Source organism: Echiichthys vipera (genome assembly GCF_963691815.1).
Source record: "Echiichthys vipera genome assembly, chromosome: 15".
NCBI lineage: Eukaryota > Metazoa > Chordata > Actinopteri > Perciformes > Trachinidae > Echiichthys > Echiichthys vipera.
Window position 1 is genome coordinate 18,779,025 of NC_139840.1, and position 23,686 is coordinate 18,802,710.

At 40.8% G+C, this 23,686-nt stretch overlaps 1 protein-coding gene and 1 long non-coding RNA gene across 2 annotated transcripts; one reads left to right on the plus strand and one right to left on the minus strand.

Moving 5' to 3' along the window:
• The first annotated feature begins 457 nt into the window (after nucleotides 1-457).
• Nucleotides 458-5,374, plus strand: LOC310957525. The gene is made up of 6 exons (XR_014593511.1): nucleotides 458-534; nucleotides 1,878-1,963; nucleotides 2,076-2,178; nucleotides 2,986-3,148; nucleotides 3,610-3,712; nucleotides 5,149-5,374. It is a non-coding gene; the product is annotated as an uncharacterized lncRNA (long non-coding RNA).
• A 1,416-nt stretch (nucleotides 5,375-6,790) lies between these two features.
• Nucleotides 6,791-23,484, minus strand: LOC310957294 (homer protein homolog 3). The gene is made up of 11 exons (XM_083927791.1): nucleotides 23,149-23,484; nucleotides 22,970-23,018; nucleotides 18,514-18,670; nucleotides 16,916-17,047; nucleotides 16,676-16,780; nucleotides 15,368-15,376; nucleotides 15,030-15,163; nucleotides 12,187-12,343; nucleotides 9,158-9,265; nucleotides 8,007-8,087; nucleotides 6,791-7,908 (listed from the first exon to the last, which is right to left on the minus strand). The coding sequence occupies exons 2-11, from the start codon at nucleotides 22,990-22,992 to the stop codon at nucleotides 7,723-7,725; spliced, it is 1,092 nt and encodes a 363-aa protein (XP_083783917.1). The 5' UTR covers nucleotides 22,993-23,018; nucleotides 23,149-23,484; the 3' UTR covers nucleotides 6,791-7,722.
• Between the last annotated feature and the right edge of the window lie 202 nt (nucleotides 23,485-23,686).

The window sequence follows — 23,686 nt, forward strand, 5'->3', positions numbered from 1 at the left end:
GCCTGTGGTTAACGGTTGGCCCCCTAGTGGTGAAAAAAAGAATCGCAAGCTCTCGCGTGAGGTGCACCGAGAACCGAGCTGCCGCAAGGGGGCGGTACTTGACCGGCGACTCGCTAGCAGCAGTCTTGTACTGTAGCGACTGTAAACATCGATATTTCATAAATCTTTAGGACTATTTTCCGTGTATCACCGTCTCTGTGGCGCAATCGGTTAGCGCGTTCGGCTGTTAACCGAAAGGTTGGTGGTTCGAGCCCACCCAGGGACGTCATCTTTTCTTTTTTTCAATGTATATATACTATACATTTCCTTATTTTAAACATATATTACAGTGTTTCTTTTTCTAGAGCATTCTTATTAACGTGTGTCGTTTAAACACAGCTGACCGCCAGTAAATCTACAACACGTCACCACCGGCGATCTACACAACAACCCTCCTCCGTCTGTGCAGATCTGGCAGCGGACTGGATGAGCTTCCTTCTTCTTTCTTAAGCACAAGACTTGGCTCATTAAGTTCCTGGTTTGCTGGATCTCGACGTAAGTGCAGATTTTACAATTTCTAAAAAGATCGTTTTTATTTGATTATGGGAAATGCACTATTAGTTAAAAGTCGGTTTGACTGCAGTAGGTAACTGGTGCGTTTTTGGCTGTGTACAATTTCTATTTCACCATACACTCGTGTATTAAATGTCGTTTTTTGACTCTTAATTGTTTTCTTTCATGCTAATTATGTGTAATGTGAATGTTTGTTTATTTTCCTGCATGCAGAAATTCCTGTGTAACTGATATCTCAACAACAAACTGAAGGCTCAGAGATCTAGTATAGTTTCTGTTCTCCACCCATCTGTTTATACTATTCCCCATCTGTTTATAACGTTCACATTATTATATTGTTTATACTATATTGTGTGTTTATTGCTTATATTAAACTTTGCTTATTGTTTTATTATATATTATTTTCTAAAAATGTACCAAGGGGGAGTAGCACTCCAATTTCGTTGTATGCAAATGCAATGACAATAAAGGCTATTCTATTCTATTCTATTCTATTCCATTGTTGTTTTATAAAACTAAACTAAAACTGCATTGAAATTGTGTTTTCACAGTAATATTGTCAGTCACTTAAGCTCATTTTCTGATTAAATATGTAAAGTTAATATTATTCTGGAAAAAAAGAAAATTTCTCTGCATGAGTTGGCCTTCACTGTCACCAACAAGTATCACCAATTTAATTGCTAGGATGATCATTGATCTGACAGACATTTGAGCAGTGTTGTTAATTTTATTAAACTGTTATTGATCTCAGATGAACAAATTCCTAATAGTTCAAAATATATAGCAACTCATTTTCCATTATGCTTTTTTTCTTCCCTTATATAGTATCATTAAAAACCTAGTATATGTCAACAACCCAAATATGCTATGCATTTAACTAACCGTTGATATAATATTTAAAACTAGTACCTTCTGTTAAAAGAGAGGAAACAATTTTCATTTTTTATTTTTTATGATGTCTAAATGGTTTCAGATTGTGCCATACATCCCCAGTTAACCTCTGATTGTATATATTACTTCTATTCATACTGTGCCATATTTTTAACCAAAGCACCAATGTTAATCTCCTCAGTTTTTATGTAATCTGTTACTTTGTTTATAATTAAGATGTTAATGAATGTAACCTTCAACTTATCACACCAAATAAAATGTAGTAATGTTCCTTGAGTCATTCTATCGTCACAGATATTAAGGATACTATTATTAAATCTGTTTCAAATAAGAGCAGTTACATAAGCGATAATCTAGTGTAGCTGTACAGCAAGTGTCAGCTTCCCATGCCTGGCACAAGCACCAAATCACAGTTGTGGCTGTTGTGTTTCTAGGTACCCCCCCTGATCAGCAGCGTCTCGTCTTTGCTGGAAAACAGCTGGAGGATGGACGCACCTCGTCAGACTACAACATCCAGAGGGTAGGTTAGACTTTCACAGTGTCAAACCGTCCCTGACGTGATAAAACAGAGGTGTTGCCTGTTTTCATTGTTGCAGCGTCATGATTATTATAGAGTTTCTTTTCTTCCCCAGAGTTCACCCTCCATCTCGTCCTGCGTCTGAGAGGAGGCATCATTGAGCCCTCCCTGAAACAGCTGGCTCAAAAGTACAACTGTGACAAGATGATCTGCCGCAAGTACGTACAGACACCCAGAGACAGCAGGAAAGGGAGAATAGGCCGAAGCTGCCAGCATAAGAAAGTCTTTTACATCCCATATCCAAACCTGTCAAATGTAAAAAAATTATGAGATTCTGTAAAAACTGTTAACTCATCACTTGGTGTGAAGCTGCCTAACCTTGTGGCTCTCAAACTGGTGTGGAGTCGTTGTGGGGAAAATGCCAAACAAACTAATGTTTCATTAATCTGATTCATGTGGGAACAAAGAGCAGGGTCGTGTTAGAGAGCTCAGTGACCAAGAACAGTATGTGTTTTAGAGAGAGGGGGAATAAAAGAAAATTAGATGAAGTGTGACAACCTGTCTTGCATTTGGTTCACTCATTGTAGCAAAAATGGTGTGGCTTTTGTGTGTAAAGGTCGGGTAATTAATGTTCTTGATGATATAATTTGGACAAAATAAATCTCAGTTTGACTTCTTTTTTTTTTATGCCAGTTCGTCCCCAATAGTGCAATGGCTGGAAAAAACACACACAATGTAGATTTGTTGGTAGAGTTTAAGTAGTTTTCTCCAGGTAGGGTATAATTAGCGGTTCATTACGGCTTTCACTAAACTGTGAAGCCATTGAAATTGTAGCCTGATGAAACATGGAAAGGTGCAGATAGAAAGACTGGACAAAGCGATTCACATTAGTGATGTAAACACACTAAAACAGAGTGACAGCTTTCTTTTTTTGAATATATATTACACATTTCCTTATTTTAAACATATATTACAGTGTTTCTTGTTTTAGAGCACTTGTATTAATGTGTGTCATTCAAACACAGCTGACCGCCAGTAAATCTGCAACATGTCAGCACCTGCGATCTACACAACAACCCCCCTCCGTCTGTGCAGATGTGGCAGCGGACTGGATGAGCCTCTTTTTTCTTTCTTAAGCACAGGACTGGGTTCATTAAGTTCCTGGTTTGCTGGGCGAAAGATCTCAACGTAAGTGCAGATTTTACAATTTCTAAAAAGATCGTTTTTATTTGATTATGGGAAATGCACTATTAGTTAAAAGTCGGTTTGACTGCAGTAGGTAACTGGTGCGATTTTGGCTGTGTACAATTTCTATTTCACCATACACTGGTGTATTAAATGTCGTTTTTTGACTCGTAAGTGTTTTCTTTCTTGTTAATTATGTGTAATGTGAATGTAACCTTCCAGTCTGAACTGGCAAACTAGTTGTTCAAAAGACCCTGCTGAAAACGGTGAAGTTTAGTAAATACAAGCACCTGTATAGTGTATTATAAACATGAGGAAGTCACATCAAAAATACAGGAACAGTCCAAGCAATTTTCTCATGCACAAGCGTTTTTCTCAGTTGTATTAAAGTATGATTTCTGTATGTTTGTTGGCACATCTTATTCTGACTGACACCTTTTCTCGACTCTTTCTACTGAGAAAAGATGCAGATTTTTGTGAAAACGCTGACGGAAAAAACCATTACCCTGGAGGTGGAGCCCAGTGACACTATGGACAATATTAAAGCCAAAATCCAAGACAAAGAAGGTAAATTTGAGGGGAAAACAGGACTATTCATCATTGATTAGTCCTGTTGATCATTAAGGGCGCACTCACACTGTCCTTCCACACCGGGCATAACTGCAGCCAGCTGGCAGTCCACGGCCCGTCTGAGAGAGGTGGGGATTTTGTAGAGCGCGTTTGCACATGTACGAGCACGAGCGTGCGCACGTGTACGAGCACGAGGCCTACGACGGTTCTGACGTAATTTATGTCCGCCTGTTCGGACATAGAAAATAGAAGGACGGACCATGCGTGGACATTTAACAACAACAACAATGGCGGTGAAAGGTTCACGTTTGTGTGGTGCGGAGGTGGAGTGTTTATTGCAGATTTGGTCGGATGAAAATATTCAAAAACAGTCGACAAGACGCACAAAAACTCCGAGGTCTATGGAAAGATTTGTAAACAAAGCGACGCATCGCGATGACGTCAATCAATGCGTGTGACGTGTTACGGCGTGATGACGTATGGACAGCAAGAAGCATTTGCGCGAGGCCCAGGCAGTGTGAGTACAAACGGGGCTGGGGCGCAGGGGGGAGAGGGAGGGGGGACAAGTACCCTAAAGCCCGGGGCGCGGTGCGGAAGGACAGTGTGAGTGCGCCCTAAGAGCGTACTCACACTGTCCTCCCGGACCGAGACCCGGACTTTTGGGTACTTGTCCCCCCTCCCTCTCCCCCCCGCGCCCCAGCCCCGTTTGTACTCACACTGCCAGGGCCGGCCAATGCTTCTTGCTGTCCATACGCCATCACGCCGTAACACGTCACACGCATTGATCGCGTGTGTGTGGCTTTGTTTACAAATCTTTCCACAGACCTCGGAGTTTTTGTGCGTCTTGTCGACTGTTTTTGAATATTTTCATCCGACCAAATCTGCAGTAAACACTCCACCTCCGCACCACACAAACGTGAACCTTTCACCGCCATTGTTGTTGTTGTTGTTAAATGTCCACGCATGGTCCGTCCTTCTATTTACATGTCCGAACAGGCGGACATAACGCTACTGCCGTAGGGCTCGTGCTCGTGCTCATACACGTGCGCACGCTCGTGCTCGTACATGTGCAAACGGCTCCGCTAAAGCCCACCTCTTTCAAGCGTGCCATGGACGGTCCGCTGGCCGCAGTTGAGCGCGGAGCGGGTCCACTCACACTGCTTAAAGGTACTAGGCTTTAGCTGAAAAACCGGTTTTGGCCGCGGCCAAAAGGACAGTGTGAGCAGGCTCTAAGACTAATGATGTATGTTGTGACGTAATACATCGTCTCAACATCTAGGGTGGCATATTTTTGTTTATTTTCCTGCATGCACAATTGAAGGCTCAGAGATCCCATTGTTGTTTTATAAAACTTAAATAAAACCACATTGAAATTGTGTTTTCACAGTAATATCGGCAGGTTGATGTTGATATTTTCCTCCTCTCGTATTTAGGTGCTACGCTCGTTTACACCCACGTGCCATCAACTGCAGCAAGAAGAAATGCGGACACATCAATCACGTCAGACCCAAGAAGAAGCTGAAGTAGACAGCTGGAATCGACAATCAATATTATCAAAAAAAAAACATTTTGTCAAGCAAGATTGATTGAGAGATGATTTCTAACTTACTTTCTTCAGAATATTCTCCTGGTTTGTGAGACTGCATCAAATTAGATGCAGACCAGTGGTGTGTTCTGTGGATACAGTAGCTACATGCGATTAAAAATGCATAATGACACATTTTCAGCATGTTTCTTTCACATTATAAAACCGATATAATAAGGAAACCAAACATCATGGGCTGGTGTATCTACATGTACAGTATAAACCCGGGAAGGTGTCCATCCATTAAATCACATTGAGCACTATGTTGATCTAGTTGTCTATTGAACACTCAAACTGTTTAAATACGATTTAGAATAATGAATCAATACTTCATCACATTTTCAGTCCATCAGACGTGATACCAGGTGGGCTGTGTCTGCTGTTTAAAAGGATTTCTTGCAGAGGATAGGATCATGTTGGATCGTATTAGTAAAGATGTAAAAGCCTGGAAGACTCATTCACAAAAATTCCAATTTTATTTTTAAAAGTAGGTTAAAGTGTATTAGCCGCATCTCGCCTTCTAGTGACTCGGATTTCTCTGTTAATAGTTTAAACACGAAAAAAAAACTGTCTCGATGGCTTATTTGATGTAAGTGCTGAAAAAGACCATGGGATGATTTTGCCCCGGAATTAGACTTTAATTTAGATTGCCACATTTTAACTAGCCTACTCACACTGTCCTTTTGGCCGCGGCCAAAACCGGTTTTTCAGCTAAAGCCTAGTACCTTTAAGCAGTGTGAGTGCAACCGCTCCGCGCACAACTGCGGAAGATGTTGTTCCTGATGTGGTTGTGGCATTAATGCGAGAGGTTGAAAATCACTTTCTCCACCTGTATTTATCCTGTAGGTCCAGATCATACCAGCAATCTTGTGTCCACAAACCTGTTTCTCTAACCCTAAGCTTTGCCGTGAAAATGCACTTTTCCATGACAGTACCTGAAGAGCACGACCAAATAAGGGGAACACAAACATAATTATTTGACTTATAAATCTGGATTGTGATGCTCAGTCAATGAAGGTGAAAGTTAAAACAAATCAATTTCATCAACTCGCTTAAAACATTTGGTATTAATGCTGTGGTAGAAATAAAACGAGCTGGACCAAATGAAAAAAACACTTCAAGAAGTACATTAGAATGACCCGAATGACTATTTTTTACTTTTATTTCCAAACTGCCAAGACAACACCTCAAAGTTTGAGACACAGCTGATATGACTTATCAAAATTAACAGTAAGGCTTGAAAAAAAGAATAAAAACATAGCACTATTATGGAAGATGTTAAACAATACAGTGAAAAAAACGTAAAAAGAAATTCACTTGTCATACAGTACAGCCAAGGCGTGTGGTATATTTACTACAGCTAAGGTAACGTGCTGAAAAAGACAAGAGAAGGCAGAAGATGTCTCTTAAATTCCCTTGAATGCATCTATTGTAAGTTTGTTAAGAGATGATGCACGGGACGATTACTCAGACATGACCAGTTAAACTTATCTGTATTACTAAATGATGACTTTTATTGCTTGTGCTTTCTAAATCTCTGTAGCTATAACTTATTTTGCCTAAATGTGATTACTTACTGTATCATTATCTACTTACAGGTTGCTGTCACACATCTTAAATTTAAAGGTTTCTTAGGTGCTTAAGTGAAGATGTGATAATGGACGAGGTGCTTAGGTGTCAAAATTCAGATCTAACATTTAAACATTACCATACCTTTTCTTTTTCTTTTTTTTACTAACCTTAAATATATATCATTGCTTGCTCCTGTGGGAAAAGCACCAACTAGAATCCTTCCTGTCCTATATGCATGGGTAACTAAGGACCACACACAAGTTTATCTGCACAAATCGAGTTTGTTAACTGATCATTCAGGCTGTTAAATAGGTAAATCTCATAAATGCTCTTTTGTTAAATTTGAATTCACTTCACTGGAGTCACTTTTTGTAAAGATGTTTAAATCTCACCTGTCTGATGACAACAAAAACAAGGCCTCTTCTCGTTTGTATTGACACTGCATCGCCACTTGGTGTACAAAAGTCACACTTATGAAAGACTAAAAGCACCAATTCTCAATATTAAATGTCTAGCAGTGTTAAGCACTTACCGTAACATTGGTTTATTGCATTGAATGTCACCCTTGGAAGCAACATGAAGCGTTACATTACATAAGACAAGCAAAACCATGTATATGCTGCTGTTGCTGCTTAGGCCAACACCTGCAGTATGACGCTGCTGAATACAGCACAGCCACTGCTGCAACACAGACATGGAGCGACCTCCCGGCAGCTGAGGTGGTTCTTGTGCTTAAAGAGTACAGGGACCAGCTCCATCTTGTTTGTTTTTGTCTGCACTGCCAGGATAAAATGAAACCCTGTCATCTGTTCCACCTGTCTTTCTTGGGTTTGATTCCCCCCCGCCCCTCCTATTTGTCGATGAGTTTCACCAGGCTCTGGCGTAGGTCGTTAAGGTCAAAGATCTTGATGTCCAGAATTTCGATGGCCCTCTGGATTTCAGAGTCCATGCGATCCCGGTCCTCCAGAGAGTTACTCAGCGTCTGCTCTGTGTTCTGAATGCGACGCTCCAACTCTGCATTACGCATCTCTGTCTCCTACGGAGAAGAGGAGGCTGTTGTCAATTTTTTTCACTATTAAATATTTGCATCATTTATGAAAGTGTACCACTTCGTTTTGATAATCTCACTCCTACCCGTAATCTGTGAATGGCTTCATCCCTTTGATGTTCCATCTCGTGATAATCTGCTTTCTTGCTTTGCAAAATGTGGATTTCCTGGAAAAGATTTTTTTAGAAACTTGAGTTTGATGATTGATGATTGATGATGACTGTACAAAGTACAAATCTGGTACCAGAACTTGAGAATTTTTTTTTTCTAGCTTTATTTATTCAGGGCGAGTACACTGAAAGTATTATGATTGTTCTTATATGAGAAGCATATATTACTTTCCCCACCCAGGAAACCCTCCGGTCCCCGGGGATTGAACCGGCGATCCTCCGGTCCCAGGGGTTGAACCGGCGACCCTCCGTCCCGGGGATTGAACCGTCAACCCTCCGGGCCCTGGGATTGAAACAGTGACCCTCCGATCCCGGGGATTGAACCGTTTCCCCCCTAACTTCTCGATCGATATCATTGTTTTATGGCCCGACTCAGGTAAACCCTTTGTATAGCATGAACAAATACATAGAGAGGATTAATGCTACATAACTTTACCCTTTTTATTTTGGTTAAAAAGTGACTCATTATTATATAAGAAGCCTTTCCCACCCGACTATAACCTGACAGTCCCGGCGATTGAACCGTTGACCCTCTGGTCTACTTGAAGTTTATCAATTTGAGGGGTACATAAATAGAAAGGGGAAATTTAAATTTCTTGAAGTGATATATAATGTGCACAAATAGAAATCCCAGTCCTTTTAATGACGTTAAATAATTATGTTCTGTCTCTGTCTCCATCGCTCAGGTTTCACAACATATCGTTTTGCTCTGCAGTGTTATAGTGTGATCTGGACCTGCTCTATATGGAAAGTATCTTTGTTATGATTTGGCACTATGAATAAAATCAAATTGTGGGGGGGGGGGCAAGAGACCACATAGTCTGCTATCACTGTAACACTGTATCATTCAAGCCTCTCTCTCTATTTAATTGTTGTCTGTGAGCTTCTGTAAAGCCTAATAGTTCTCATAATAAAAATTCTTAGTGTTGTAGCAGTAATTAACCTTGATTTCTATACAATACCATGTTGGGTCCTTGAATTTGAAAGGAAATTTGACCTGGAAAGTCCTTGAATTTGATGTTTAAGAAGATGGGGGAACTCTGGAAAATGTAACAACGAGCACCAACCTCATCTTTGGCCTTCAGCAGGGCCTCCAGCTCCTCCAGGGACTGGGTCAACTCATCCTTCAGCAGGTCGCTTGGGCCTTGACCTCCATGGGCTTCTAATTCACCCACCTTATAACACACACACACACACACACACACACACATACATGACTCGTATTTTCATAAACATTCATAAACAGGCGGATGACTGAGTTATGTCACCCATGTCAGGTAAACAAGAGTGAAATCTTTGCTGTTTTGTTATCTGGGCCTCGAGAAAGGACAACCTCTAAAAATGCGCTAACGTCTCACAGAGAGAAGCTAGATTATTTTAAACCATGTTTGGTTGAGAGGAGGAGGAGTGGCAGAAAAAATAAAAAGATAGGGAGAGAGGCAAGTGGATGCCAGCTCCCTCTGGTGATTTTTCATTATTCCCTAACTGGGGCATTGAAAGTAGGATACTGCTGTCCTATAAACCCCTCTTCCTCTCACACCACCCCAGAGGCATGAACCATTTTCAGCCACCTGGCCCCCTTCCTCAGATAGAGGGAACAAGCTCGACCCAGAGGAAGCGGAGACAGGGTTCTCACTTGTATGAATTCATTTGTTGATGTGGACCAAATAAAAGGCGGAAAAACTGTTTCTTGTTGAAATACCAGACGAGTAGTAGAGAATTGAGGAGTAGTGATCGATACTGTAACGCCTGGCGATAATGGAAAGGGGATCAAGGTATTAAAGCATTGAATCAGAGAGGTTTGTAATTGTCAGCCTGAGGCGAGGTCATTCCCAGAGGAATCAGCTACCAGCAAATGTGAAAATACCTTTTATTGATGACTGAGGATCTACGTTCACTGGAACCTGAGAGGTGACTCAAGTGTGAAAACCTCCCGAGGCTCGAGGTTTTTAGACCGAACTCCCTCGTGGTGAAATATGTGACAGTGCCGTGTGCGTGGTGAACTGGTTCAACCGGCAGGGAACACCTTGATTAAAGCTTTAGAGGGGGAAAAAAAACCTGCCTGCAGCACAAGTCATGTCAAAGAGTGATGAAGTGTGTTACCAGCCTGACTAACTTGTCTTTTTTTTTTTTTTTGCTGAACAAGTGCTTTCAAACCAAGGAAATGAAGTGTCGAGCCAATCAAAGCCAGCATGACCTCCCTCAGTAGAGAAACACACACACTCACCTCGCTCTTGTTCGAGCAAGGCTTTTTATTTCATTAATAATCAAAGCACCGGCATCGATAATGAGGTGTGACCTTAGCCGTCTGCTTCTGCACTGCAGGGTACGACTGAACAAACGAGGCAAGAGAGAACAATTACTTTTTCTGTGTTTGACTCAATATGCATGAAGTGGTGTTTCATCTTTGAACAGATATATTTCAACACTCATCTATGGAACCAAGAACACTGTAAAAAGGTCTATGTTTTTTGATTTTTGAGACCAATGACGATTTTAGAGGGATAATTTCACATATTACCATTATGGCAGCCAATAAAGTGGGGTTTTTTGGCTGAAGGCTGCTTTCCAGAAACAAACAATGGTATTAAATAACATTTAAAATGATCATACATTATATAATGCCAACAATTCTAGAAATGAACACAGAGAAAATAAAGAATATATCAAATTAACATAGATTCAGTGTTAGTCAACTGCTGACCGTGCTCTGCTGGAAAAAACATTTCTAAATCGCCCCAAGCATCGTTTTCTGCATTATATGTTCTGTAAAAAAATGTCGTATCGTATATATATATATATATATATATATATATACATACACACACACACACACACACACCAATATGTCTGTGATATATCGGCTCTACTCTATAATACATTCAATATATAACTGTAGAGTTTCTCCTACAAAGCTTTTCATGTAACAGTTAATCACTCCATTCATATAAACCGATTATCCCGTTCAGTGTGAGCTGGGTAGGAGGCAGGGGACTTCCTGGACAGGTCACCAGGCGATCACAAGGTTAAAACACACTTATGGACAATTTGGTTCACATGAGCTCAGAGGGCCGAGGTCTTCTTATTCGTTTAATATCAGTCAATACTGTTAATGCAGAAGTCATTTTGGATTTATAAATATGATAGTCGAGGCAGATTCAATCATATTTACAAGACAGGTTATCAAAGATTGCAATGTCAAAAGGAACTAACCCAAATGATCATTTTCATATAATGTTCAATATTGCATTTTACATGAGTATAAAAGCAGGCACCTTTAAGGTTCCCGAGTTTCTAATAAGGACACTCTAGTTTAAAGTTAATTTAATATGTGACAAGATATATTTAATTACTTTTAAATTAAGGAGGAGTGTGAGGAGTATGAGCAGGATGTGTCATCTTCACACTCCTGTATTACAACCTGAGAGTTTGAGCAAATATTCTGGACCCACTAATGAAAACCTGGGGTGAAGCTACGGACACACAACTGGCGTGTGGGCTGTTTTCCCACCTCCACACCAGCGACAGCCGCTGCCGGAGGCATTATGTTTTCCGGATCGTTCGTCCGTCCGCCCTGTTCTTGTGAACGCGATATCTCAGGAACCCCTGGAGGGATTTTCTTCAACTTTGGCACAGATGTCCACTTGCACTCTTTAGGGGATTTTTGAGGTCAAAGGTCAAGGTCGCTGTGACCTCACACAAAGCATTTTTGATCACAGCTCAAGAATTCCTACGCTTCTTCACACAAATGGCTCATAGGATAAAATTATGACATTTTATATCCAAAAGGTCAAAGGTCATCCTCACTGTGACATCGTAATGTTTCAGGAACAGAAGGGGAGATGTTTGGTCAGATAATGAAATGGTGACAAAAACTTAATACCTTTTATTAAATTCCTTCAAAGTCTTCACTACATATATCATATAAACCTGGACGGTTTGGATTTAAACTGTAACTTGAGAGGAAGACAACTGCACGGCGGTAATTGTAATTTGAATGAATATCTTAATAACAGCTAATCCAATGAGCACACTTAAACAGGGCATCTTCAAAGTGCCCTCTGTACCCGTCAGACTGAATGCAATTGACGCTCACCTGCTCTCTGAGTCTGTCCGTCTCCTCCTGATACGCTGCCAGCTGTTTCTTCCACTGCTCCACATTAGCATTAGCCTCATGTAAAGCTGCCACCAGTTTGGTGTTGCTGTCCTGCAGAGTGAAGAGCTCAGCTTCCAGGTTCATCTCACAGATAGACCTGAAAAACACAAACGCAAACCAGTGAAAACATATCGCATTATACATATAATACTGTACATTTAAGCCTTGTGACAATATGTCTTATATGGCACATAATTATTATACATAATTTAAGACGAGAGTTTGGAACATGGTGAAAAACTGTTGACCTGGTTAACACAAGGAACAAGCCACTTTAAGAGCGTTAAGAAGGCTAAACCAAGGACTGCAGCCTACATCAGCACACCTCAGGTCATTTCACATTTATAATTTGAATTTAATTATAATTTACATTTATAATAAAGCAAAACTACACTCAATAAAATGCAAAAAGTGCAAACAAGACCAAACTGTTCCCTGGGAGACTGACTATCTAAAAGTCATCTTCAGCAAAAGGATTGAATGTAACACTGAAAGACTTTTTTTTTCAAAGGAAATTAGAGCGATAACATTCTCTTAATAAGTAGGATCATCAGATTTATTCATTTCATTCATTCATCTTCAACCGCTTATCCCGGGGTCGGGGTCGCAGGGGTGCTGGAGCCGATCTCAGCTGACATCGGGCGTGAGGCGGGGTACACCCTGGACAGGACGCCAGTCTATCACAGGGCACATAGAGACGTACAGAGACAGACAACCATTCACACCTACTGGCAATTTTAGAGTCATCAATGAACCTAACACATGCATGTCTTTGGATTATGGGAGGAAACCGGAGAACCCGGAGGAAACCTAATTTGATTTAATTTGTAGGCATCAAGGAACAAAGAAGATAGGATAAAATGGTTCCCAAGGCAAATTTGGCGGCATAGGTTCTTGTTTTTTGTAGTTATCCACTACAATGATACTATCTTAATCTTGCTGACACTGGTTCCAGATCATGTTGTGAGCATAAAGCTGGATCTTACTTGAGACTGCATTTAATGTATTTAGTCCCAATACATTGATTGTACACACTCACAAGTGCCTCTTCTCAGTTAATGTTATTTCATTCTATAGTTTTCATAATTATAATAATCAATAAATCATTATCAGTTAAAAATTTCAATTCATTTTGGTACAATCTGTAGAGCTCCCTCAGATTTTCTCTTCATCCTCGATCCTTTGTTCTGGCCCTCTTCATGTAGAAAGCTTGAGGGTGTCCCATGGCAACAGTTTACCATGGTAACCATTAAGGAGCAGCTTTCTGTCATAGTAATTGAATTATAGGATATAAAAGCATTGTGAGTGGCTCAAACCGACTGAATGAAAAGATGTTTACAAGCTTCATTTGATGTTATGAGTAATCACTTTCTGTCTTTAATATAAATACACTTTTACTTACTTACAAATCGAATTATGTTTAACTGTAATTAACCCTTGAAATGAAATCCAAGTTAATACTCAGTGAACTCTGATGGGAAGGTGGATGTTAAAGGTAATCGTTTACCTGCTCAACTGCAATTAATAGTATTGATCAAATGACGTTTGTAGCAGCCTCGTGACGTTTAGGTGAAGTTACTGAATACCAGCACCATCACAAAGACTATTAACTGTTTGTTAAGATGTCGATTGGTACAAGATTACATAGTTACCTAAATCACTTGCATTAAGGTTACAGATGTCTCTTAAAGTCGTTATTATTCTGACTAACTTGGTAAAAAAAAACATTCTGTCTCAACAATATCAGTTTTCTAAAAAAACTGGGGCAAAATACTGTAATACAATTACACAGGCCTAATGTAAATGTAGTGTCTGTATTTAAAGGCATAGTTTGACATTTTGGGAAATACCACTCGCATGTGTCAATAATCTCACTACCAGATGACTTAAGCTAACCCTAATCATTCAAGGTCAAAACCATCTCACGAGACTTTCACAAACCTTAGGTTAGCCTCCAGACTTGACTCTTCAACACAAAGTTAAAGCCAGAATATGGTTAGCTTAGTTTAGCATAAATGCTAACTGAAAAGAATGTCTTTTTTAACACAAAACAGATATAGCATTTTAATTACTGAGCTTTAGCTGTGCTGGTTTTATTTGGTCAGAGCCAGGCTAGCTGTTTCCCCGTTACCAGTCTTTAGCTAAGCTAAGCTAACCTTTGTCTGACTGTAGCTTCATATTTACTGTAAAGACATGAGAGCGGAATCGATCTTCTTATCTAACATTTGGCAAGGAGGCAATTAAGTGCATTTCCCAAAATGTCTAACTATTTCTTTAATGTTATTAAACCGTATAAGGAATTTTATTCAAGCTGTGGCTCAGGGGGTAGAGCGGGTTGTGCTTATCACATGTTTCCCATGACTGAAATTCCATAATCAAATGTTAACTCGACCTTCTGCAAGACAACTCCATCTACTGATGAAGACCATGAGATGTGGCTGAAAGATCAGGAAACATTTTACAAATGAAACCTTGTGCTAAGTCAATCTACTATTTTCACGGTTAAAAACGAAAGTTCAAGTTCCATTTATGTTTGTGAGCCCTGGATAACGTATTTCAAATCACAATGAAAGATTTTTAAAGAACAAGTAGCACAAACAGAACCAGAGTCTTAACACCTACGCAAAACAAGCATTTCACAGTCTCATCACAGTGCTCAGGTGTTTGAACAGAAGGTGAGATTGAATTGAGAAAAAACAAAGAGAAGACAGTGTTTGTGGTCTTTTCAGTTTCCACTCTGAAGTGTGTGTGGATCACTCGGTGTGTGTGGATCACTCGGTTACCCTTCAGAGAGCATCTTTTTAATGCGCTCCTTCTCAGAAGACAGGGTGATGTCCGCGCTCTGGCTGCGGAACAGCTTGTCCTCGGGTCCGTTCACACACATCACCGGTGGAGACTGGAGTTCATCCGAGAGGTCCTGAGAAACACATCAGTAAATGGACTCTACTGATAACACACACGGCATCACAACACAAAACCAATCATTCAGAAGAAGAGAGAGGCGGCTTCTTTCTTGAAACCTACTTTCAGATCTTAAAAATGTCATTAGCATCAAAGTCCAATAAAGATTTCTCAATTTTTAAAATGTTTTCTTATCAAAAGATAAGATAGACAGACTCACCTGTGAGAACTACAGATGAAATCCATCAGGTGAATTTAAAAAAACAAACAAAAACAAAAGAAACGCATTATCACAGAGCTCCCCATACACAATGAACTTTTCAAAAAATACCACAACCTCAAGCAGCTATGCAGCTCAGTGCTGATTGGCAACAATCGAGCAAAATCAATTGACGCAGTCGGCATTTGTCTGGAGCTTCTACCATGTGTTCATCAAAGTTGTACTCCATTAGAATTGAGATATATTGTTTCTAGCGGCCTCTTTGGCGGCAAGATGTAATTGCAAGCAAGCCTGTTCTTTCAGAGCCTCCATCTTGGCACGTTCAAAGTCACTATCTGTGTTGACTATCTATATTTTGTTTTTTTTTACTTTTTGCTCTTTAGTAAACTTTATTGAAACCCATTTGCCTCCAAACGTACATTTCCATACACACCCACAAATTTTCCTAGTACACTTCTGCCCTTACTAAAAGCCTGCCACAAGTTGGAAGTTCCCGATTTCTGATTATAAGTTAACGCAGCAGAACCGTTAGTGACGAGTTCGGCTGGCAGACCAACCGCTGTCAGCAGCGTCGCTAACATGGCTGCTTATTTACATCTAGCCCGATAATGTTGCCACAGACACGGATATTGTGATACTAAGCAGAAAGGCAAGTAGAAATGCTTTCATTAGTGGGTCATATGATCAATCACCATTGTTTTAACTCACTCTTTGATAGATAGAAACTTAAAACACAATAAATAGATACATCAAAAGAGTACATCTTTAAATCGATAAAGATTTGGAGCGAGAGACATCACTTGGAATCTGTTCAGTCGTGTAATTAAATGGAAATCGGCATGTTCCCTAGACCAAGCAGATGTAACTGATGGGTAATTATTCTCTATTGATCAAAAAAGCCCTGAGCTGACTACATATTCATCATTACAGTGTTTAAGTCAGAGGCTACCCAGTAGCAGTGGATGCGGCGCACCGCTGAGCAGCACGGGTTAATTTTACCGTTGTCCTAGTTTTCCTCACTTTCTCTTCCCTCCGAGGCTGACCCAGCTCATCTTTCTTCTGCCTGTCTTTTCTCTCTCTCTCCATTCCTCTTTTGGTTTTAATAACAGTGGCCCTGTTGAACTGCTGCAAAGTGACAGAGGTGCATTCATCTGACCTTGGCCCAGTGCTCACATTGAATCCTAAAAATTACAAAATGCATCACTGGATGTTTCTGTGGATCATGACAACGTTTTCTACAATTTCTGCCCGATATCTGCAGAGGCTTGCTTTACTTTTCATGTTCACATTTTTTTTTTAAATTCTCACCTGAGGGGCAGCGATGGTAAGAGCCGTGTTGGCCAGTTCTTTATCCTGCGACTTTTCTCGTGCCAGACGTGCTGCATCTTTCACCTCTTTGAACTTATCTGAGAACTATTCAAAAGAGGACAAACCGTTTCAGGTAATGAGACATTTATAACGCAGCACCCATTAGCCTCCAGAGATGCACAATGAGCGAGCTGTTTTGATAAATAAAGAAGCATCTATCAGTGCTTTGGGTTAGTTTACCTGATGCAGCTGTTGCTCTGTAGCAAAGCCAAGACCATACACGGTGTTGGCCCTGCTGTCCGCCCACTGACCGAACTTCTGGGACGTCTTGGTAAACGACATGCTGGGTGTAACTGTGCAGTTGATGATTGCCTGAAAATGCAGAGATAACAAAGATGATTGTCCCATCAGGTGTGTCTACAGCAATGAACAACCCAGACGAAACAAAAACTACAACTCTAGGCCTTTGCTTTACTTTGTCATTGCAGACCGTGTAAGACTATCTTCTGCATAAACAGTTTTATATTGATTGTTGCTTTTTTGTAAATACAGCAGCATTTAAGCATTTATTTATACTGTATTTTGTTTGAACATTCACATGATGGAGTTATTTCATTTTTGAAGCCCACAGCAGAAAATGAGAAACTACTACTGAGAGCTCTAATTGTTTATTTTTATGTTGTAATTTTGTGTCGTTATTTGTGTCGTCAACATGTCACGTTTGATGGAAAAGTGAAGAACACAGGGAAACAGCTGCCGTTTGTGAATTATTAACTTTCTTTCAATCAGCTATGGTTAAGCATTTCCTCCCATTGTTTTTGAAATTGACGCTCTGCCACCTCCAAAGCTCTTATTGTTCAATATAAATTCAGAGCAGAGGCACATTTAAATCACATTATGTCAAAGAGAAGATCGACAGTAAAGATACACAAACAGAGCACATCCACCAGGTTCATCACCTGAAGCCACCTCTCTCTCCCCTGGAGCAGAAAGAAAATTATTAGAGCAAGCCTATTTTTAAACCTTTATTGCGTCATCACCTGCCTTACAATAATGGACCTGATTTCAAATCCCAGCGTTGCAGGGCAAGCTGGGGCAGCTTAGGAGGAAGCTTTTTTTCGTCATTCATTCCCTTCCAGCTACCGATTACATGAACTCTACGGTCTCCATTTCTGCGGCGGTGAGTTTGACATAACATGCTGGACGACGGCGACAGCAGTGAGGATTATTCTGAAGCCAGCCACAAGTCCTGGCAGGACTGGGCTGCTGAACGTCCAACTGCCACCCCGCACAGCCTTCTGGGAGTCAGAAATGTGGGTCAGACCAGAGGTGCTAAGAAGAGATCAGATAGACACCCCCCTCCCCTGTGCCTGCCCCTCCTCCTCCTCCTCAGCCATTGATGGGCCACATCAGTCTTACTCATAATCTAAATCCACAGGCCCACGAGAAAGAGGCTCTGGCTGCCGATTTGTTGACACCCACTGTGGTTTTGTTCACCATATATTTCTTAGCAGTACAGATTTTCTGGTAGAAGGACGGCTGGTGAAGAGGAGAATCAACATGAAGCTGCAAGATTGTCCTGTTATGTTTGGCTCGTGGCCTTTGTTACAAATACTGAACAGCCTCTTTCGTTGCCATCTTCACTGCATTCACACAGGACAACAACACTCTGAAAAACCCCTCAGAAAAATGCATGGTTCTCAATTTAGATCAAAATATAGAATCTACTCTACATACATGTTGTTTTTTATTATATCATTCAAGTTTCTATGTTGAATTTACAGACTCTCTCTACTGTTTAGATTACTAGCATTAATACCAATTTTCCTCCCCCTCACCTTCGTCCCACCCACACTGATGATGCGGTAGACGTTACGGTTAGCATCATAGAAGAAGGAGACTGTGACGGCATGTTTGCTGGCGGGGATCCAGTTCCTCTTGGTGGCGGGGTCAATCTGGAAAACATGGGCCCGGGAACTGAAGATCGGTTGCTCCCTGGAGAAAGGAAAAGAGATGATAATGATGAGAGAATTGATTCTGTATAAGGAAATGTGAATGGGCAAACCTTTCCACACAATGCTTTATTAGTAACTGAGTATAATGTAGTTAATTTTGAGGGAACAGTAGGAAGTTCTGGACATTTATCATCTCAAAAACAAGACAAAAAGTTTTTTGCAGCGACTAGAATGTGTTTTGCTCATGATTTGAGCATCAAAACACTTCAACCTTCCTCCATTAAAAAACATTTACCATACAACTCTCTCTTCTCGCTCTTGTTTAAAAAGGATTATTATTTTCATAATAGTTGGTCTCCATCTGTCTCTCTGCCATCCAGAGACAGATGCTGGAATCCTCCTCTGGCTTTCTCCCACACTTTTCCCTGCGTCATTCACCATACAGGGCTGTCTGTGACTTAGCTGGCAAATGATGTTGACTAAAACGCTCTGAACCCTCTCTCAAGTCATTCACCCTCCGCCCTCTGCTCTGCTGATGCCAGTGTTCGCAGAGATGTATCCTGGAGACGAGGTAAATATATCAAAGCAACAAAGTCCCTAGTGTTGGGAGGTGGTTTAGCCACAGTCATGTGGTATGAATAGCAAGACTGCGAAAAGGCCCTTATTCCGCTTCAGAAGGTGTCCAGTCAGTATGTTTACAGCACTGTGTATTGCCACACTAAAATGAAATTCATGTGACAAAATATAGAACTAAAGGTTATGCATGATCAGACTAAACATGCATTCAAATTTCACTCTGAAAGTCACAGTGTAGGATAGTGTAATATAAATCCTCTTAAAATAATGCAAAGACAAAAACAGGACAAAACAAAAGTCTATAGCCATCCCTATGTTTCCAGGGTCCTGTTCCCAAGGGCCTAGTCTTAATCATTGTGTTGAGTTTTGTAAGGTAATGGTAAGAGCTGCCTTCACAGTTCAAATAGCTAAGATAAAACAAAGGCAGATATACCTTTCAGATCCATTTTAAATGGTAAAAAAACACAATGTCTAAAGTCAAGAAAACAGACATTGAACTTTTCACCTTTGGAGAACATTGCTAAGAACATGAAACCCTTTGAAAGGTCCTCTCAGCATGGCATATTAAGAGGATATGGAGCTGCCGGTCATAGGACCCTGGGAACATAGATACCCTCCCCCATGCAAGCAACTCTGTGAGGGTGCTCACAAAGAATATGCGCACTTGTTGATGCGTACCAGGTATAATGTTCATCATCTTACTTGAGTGTGTAAGCGTTTGCACTAAACACAACAAAGTTGAGGTTGAGGGGATAAGTTTTGCAGGTCATTAACCAAAGTAGCAGACAAGTTTTGACCTGCTGGTGGCGCTAGAGGCAAAGTGAGTAGGATATAGCTTCTGAAGACCATGAATGTCTTTACTAAATGTCATGGCACGCCATCTAATAGTTGATGAGAGATATATTTGGATCAAAGTGGTGGACTGACAAATCGACCAACATTGACATTCCCTGAGCCACGCCGCTAACGTGGCTAACAACATGAATGACTAGCTGCAGAAGAAATCACTGATAAGTTCACAGATCAATGGCCGAATAAAGATTACCTCACTGTCCATCACGTCATAGAATCATAGGACTGAGGTGTTCACTGTAAATGTCATCCCTCTGAAATGTATTTAAAAATACAGCAGATAATAAACCAAATGGTGAAGTATTCTTGGTACAGACAATACCGACATTGATTAGACTCTCAAGACTAAAAGTATCACGACAAGATGCTATTCATCATTCTTATCTTGGCTGCTAGTCTCCATCTTTTCAAATCCTTGTCTAAAAGAGGTGCCAAGTTAAAGGAGGAAATTATAAAAAACCAGGACACTCCTTCCTTCCATGCAGTATTGTAAGTTGAAGCATCTGTTCCCAATAGGACTGTATTATTTTGGCCAGTCATTGTACGTTTATATCTGACCCCATTAGTGACGCACAAATCCAACAATGTTCTCTCTCTTTCTTTTACTGTATCTCAGTGCCAGATATCATCATAATAAAAAGAAACATTGTATGCACTCGTACATCTATACACCGTGTTTCATGGACTGATTGTAAAGGCGTTGATATGAACGGTGGCATTTCGACGGTTGATCTGTGTCAGTCTGATAATAAGCCATAATGTTATGCTATAATTCTCCTTCTCCTCTCACAGTAATCCTCCCTGTTGTCAGTGGATCTCCTGCTGCAGCCACTGATACACTGATCTGAGGTCTGACTGAGAGAGTAGACACTGTTTGAAGCTGGGAGTGAGAGTCGTGCTCTGCCTTTCTATGGACAAACATTTAACTGTAATGTTAGTAGGAACAATGAAGCAGTACAACTTAAAGTCACCTTTACTATTTTAAAGGAACCTTCCTTTGCACTTCCATGGAGTTGGGGTCTTGCCCGACACATTCAAACTAGAACGATCAAATCTGAAGCTGCAGAGGTCGAAAAATCCTCACTTTTACTCCTTGGTCTGAGTAAAGCTTCAAAAACTAAGGATCCTACATTTCCCATAATGCAGCTCAACAGCATCTTTTGTTTAGCCTTCACTGACTGCCAAATGCCCTCATCTGTCAAACTCCATGAACCAAACACACCGACAGAAATATCCTGCAAAATAAGGCAACTTTTGAAATGAAATAAAAAAAGGACAGGTCCTTCTATATCCTCCCTATTTTTGTGTACGTAAGTAAAGTTAACTTAATTTTACATAGATCAAACAGACACATTACAAATACTAACAAGAAGTAAAATTTGCATTTTGGAACATAAAACAGCAAATTTCGCAAACACTTCAGTCAAGAACTAGGCATGATGGGAAATGTGGGCCCTCCCACTCCATAGTTATATTAGCGCAAGAGAGTGCATTTAACAAGATCATTGTTTGTTGAGTGGGGGATATAAGAAGATTGTCTGCAACTACCTAAATATTTCCTGTTAATAAAAAATGTCTGAGGGCTGGGTCAACACTATTCATTTGTATATATAATTAGGGCTGCAACTAACGTCTTTTATTCTGCTGACTATATCCTTGATTCATTGTTGGTTCTATAAAACAGAAAATAGTTTTTAAAAAATGCTGATCACAGTTTCCTAAAACACAAGGTGACGTCTGCAAATTGCTTTTTTTGTCTGAGCAACTGCCCAAAACCTAAATATTTTCAGGTTATTAACATACAAGACAAAGAACAAGAGCAAATCTTCAGTCATAGTCAAGTCACAGTTATAAATTCATATTTATCACTGAACTTTGACCATCACTCACATGTTTACAAAGGCCCATATATGAGTTAGGTTTCCCATTACCCCAAGTTATGAGGTTTGGTTTCTGTTCTGAACATGTGGCCGGGAATCAAACCTGCGACCTCCTACAGTGAGTCAAACAGAGCTCATTGTGTGTCAGTCAACACTTGCTCTTTCCTGAGTTTGAAAATCATCATCATGTTTCTCTCACTTCTCAAGGATGCTCAGTGACTCGACCTTCATCCTCAGCAGATGGATGTGGCCTTTAAGGCTTAATGGGGGTCTCTGAGCCTAACAAAAGCCTGATAGTGATTGGGTGGGGGGTCGGGGCTGCACCTTAATGATGAACATGTCCACTAAGTCCTACCACAATCTGCTTTGCTGGGTTTCTCCTGTCACCCTCTGACCGGATCTCTCTAAATCTTACACAGATGTTAAACATAAGGAAGAGAGATTTCTAAATGGGCTGCTACTTTCACTATCCTCCAGTTTTGCCAGAGCATAGAGAAATGAAGTGCAACAATAAAGTATTTAAATAATCCATCTAAAATGACAGCAGTGCAACCATATCTGCCCTACTGCAGATAATGCTCACTTTTGTTATCAGACACACGTTTAACACACAAATGTTTTTGCAATAACTGTAAAGGCATGAGCAGTTTTATGCTCTAATGCCCGCCATGATCATGTCTTTGTTACATCTGCAATAAAAGCATCTTAACCAGAGATATTACTTTGAATTATGGACCAAATAATATGAAGACTCTGGGGCCACACAGAGGAAGAACATTATTTAACAGATTCATCAAGTGAGACCCTGCTGGATCTGTGTAAAGGAGGAAAAAAGAAACCACAACATTGCTCCACATGTGCTGCACAGACAAATGTGCTCCAGATTTACAATCATTTTAAATTAGTGCCATTATTTAACTTCCTTCATGTTAAAGCTGACTTTCCCTTGTCCTTTTTTTATTTAAGGTTTGCGTTGAGTGGTTGGCGTCCTAAAAAAAAAAAAGGTCCACCAATTTAAGAAATGTTCTTACCTTTCTCTGTGGTGAGGAAACATCTTACCAGGTGACTGGGACTTCTTTTCTACATACACAGGAGAGACATGAAGCATCCATTAAGCCAAAAAGTAGGCTATTTGTTCTTGGTCAGGAAAAGAACAAACTCTTTGCTGTCACATTTAATTTTAAGCCTGATTAAATATAGCCACGATTACCCCATTTCGGTGTAAACGCTTGGTGAGCCTGTGTTGCACCTATCCAACAATAATTCCGCGCTGCAGCTGCTGCTGTCCCAGTCTGCTTTTTCTTTCTGCTACAGCACCAGGTGCTTTATCCTCCAGGGGAGGTTTCACTGGAAGGCGCTGCACAGACCGACTGCTGCAGCCTGCAAAGTGTCCGTAGCGTCCTGGTCACCTCTGCGGAGCCCGGAGAGTCACAGCCCGTCGGTGGCGGAGCCGCTGACCTCGGGGAGTGAAGGGACCGCGGTCCGGTGCGTTTCCATCTTCCACCAGAGAATAAGCAGCTTCTCTTTTCTGACCTCGTCTCCAGCGGGGATCTCTCCGCTCTTCTTTCCTCTCTCTAGTTTTCAGCTCTTCACCCAGCCGGCTACACACATCCAACAGTGGGACACAGCCCGACAGTAGAGTACCACCTGCTGGCTCTACAGGCTCCGAGCATCCGCTACAGCTGCAGGAGGCAGCGAAACTGTGTCAACCTGCCTGCAGCCAATGAGCCTGCATGTGTGCATACTGC

Excerpts from the sequence above, each read along its gene's own strand:
- LOC310957294 (XM_083927791.1), bottom strand. The coding sequence starts at position 22,992 with ATGTTTCCTCACCACAGAGAAAG. Across the intron at positions 9,266-12,186 it reads CGGACAGACTCAGAGAGCAG|GTGGGTGAATTAGAAGCCCA; the intron begins GTGAGCGTCAAT and ends GTGTGTTATAAG. Across the intron at positions 7,909-8,006 it reads AAGCCATTCACAGATTACGG|GAGACAGAGATGCGTAATGC; the intron begins GTAGGAGTGAGA and ends TCTTCTCCGTAG.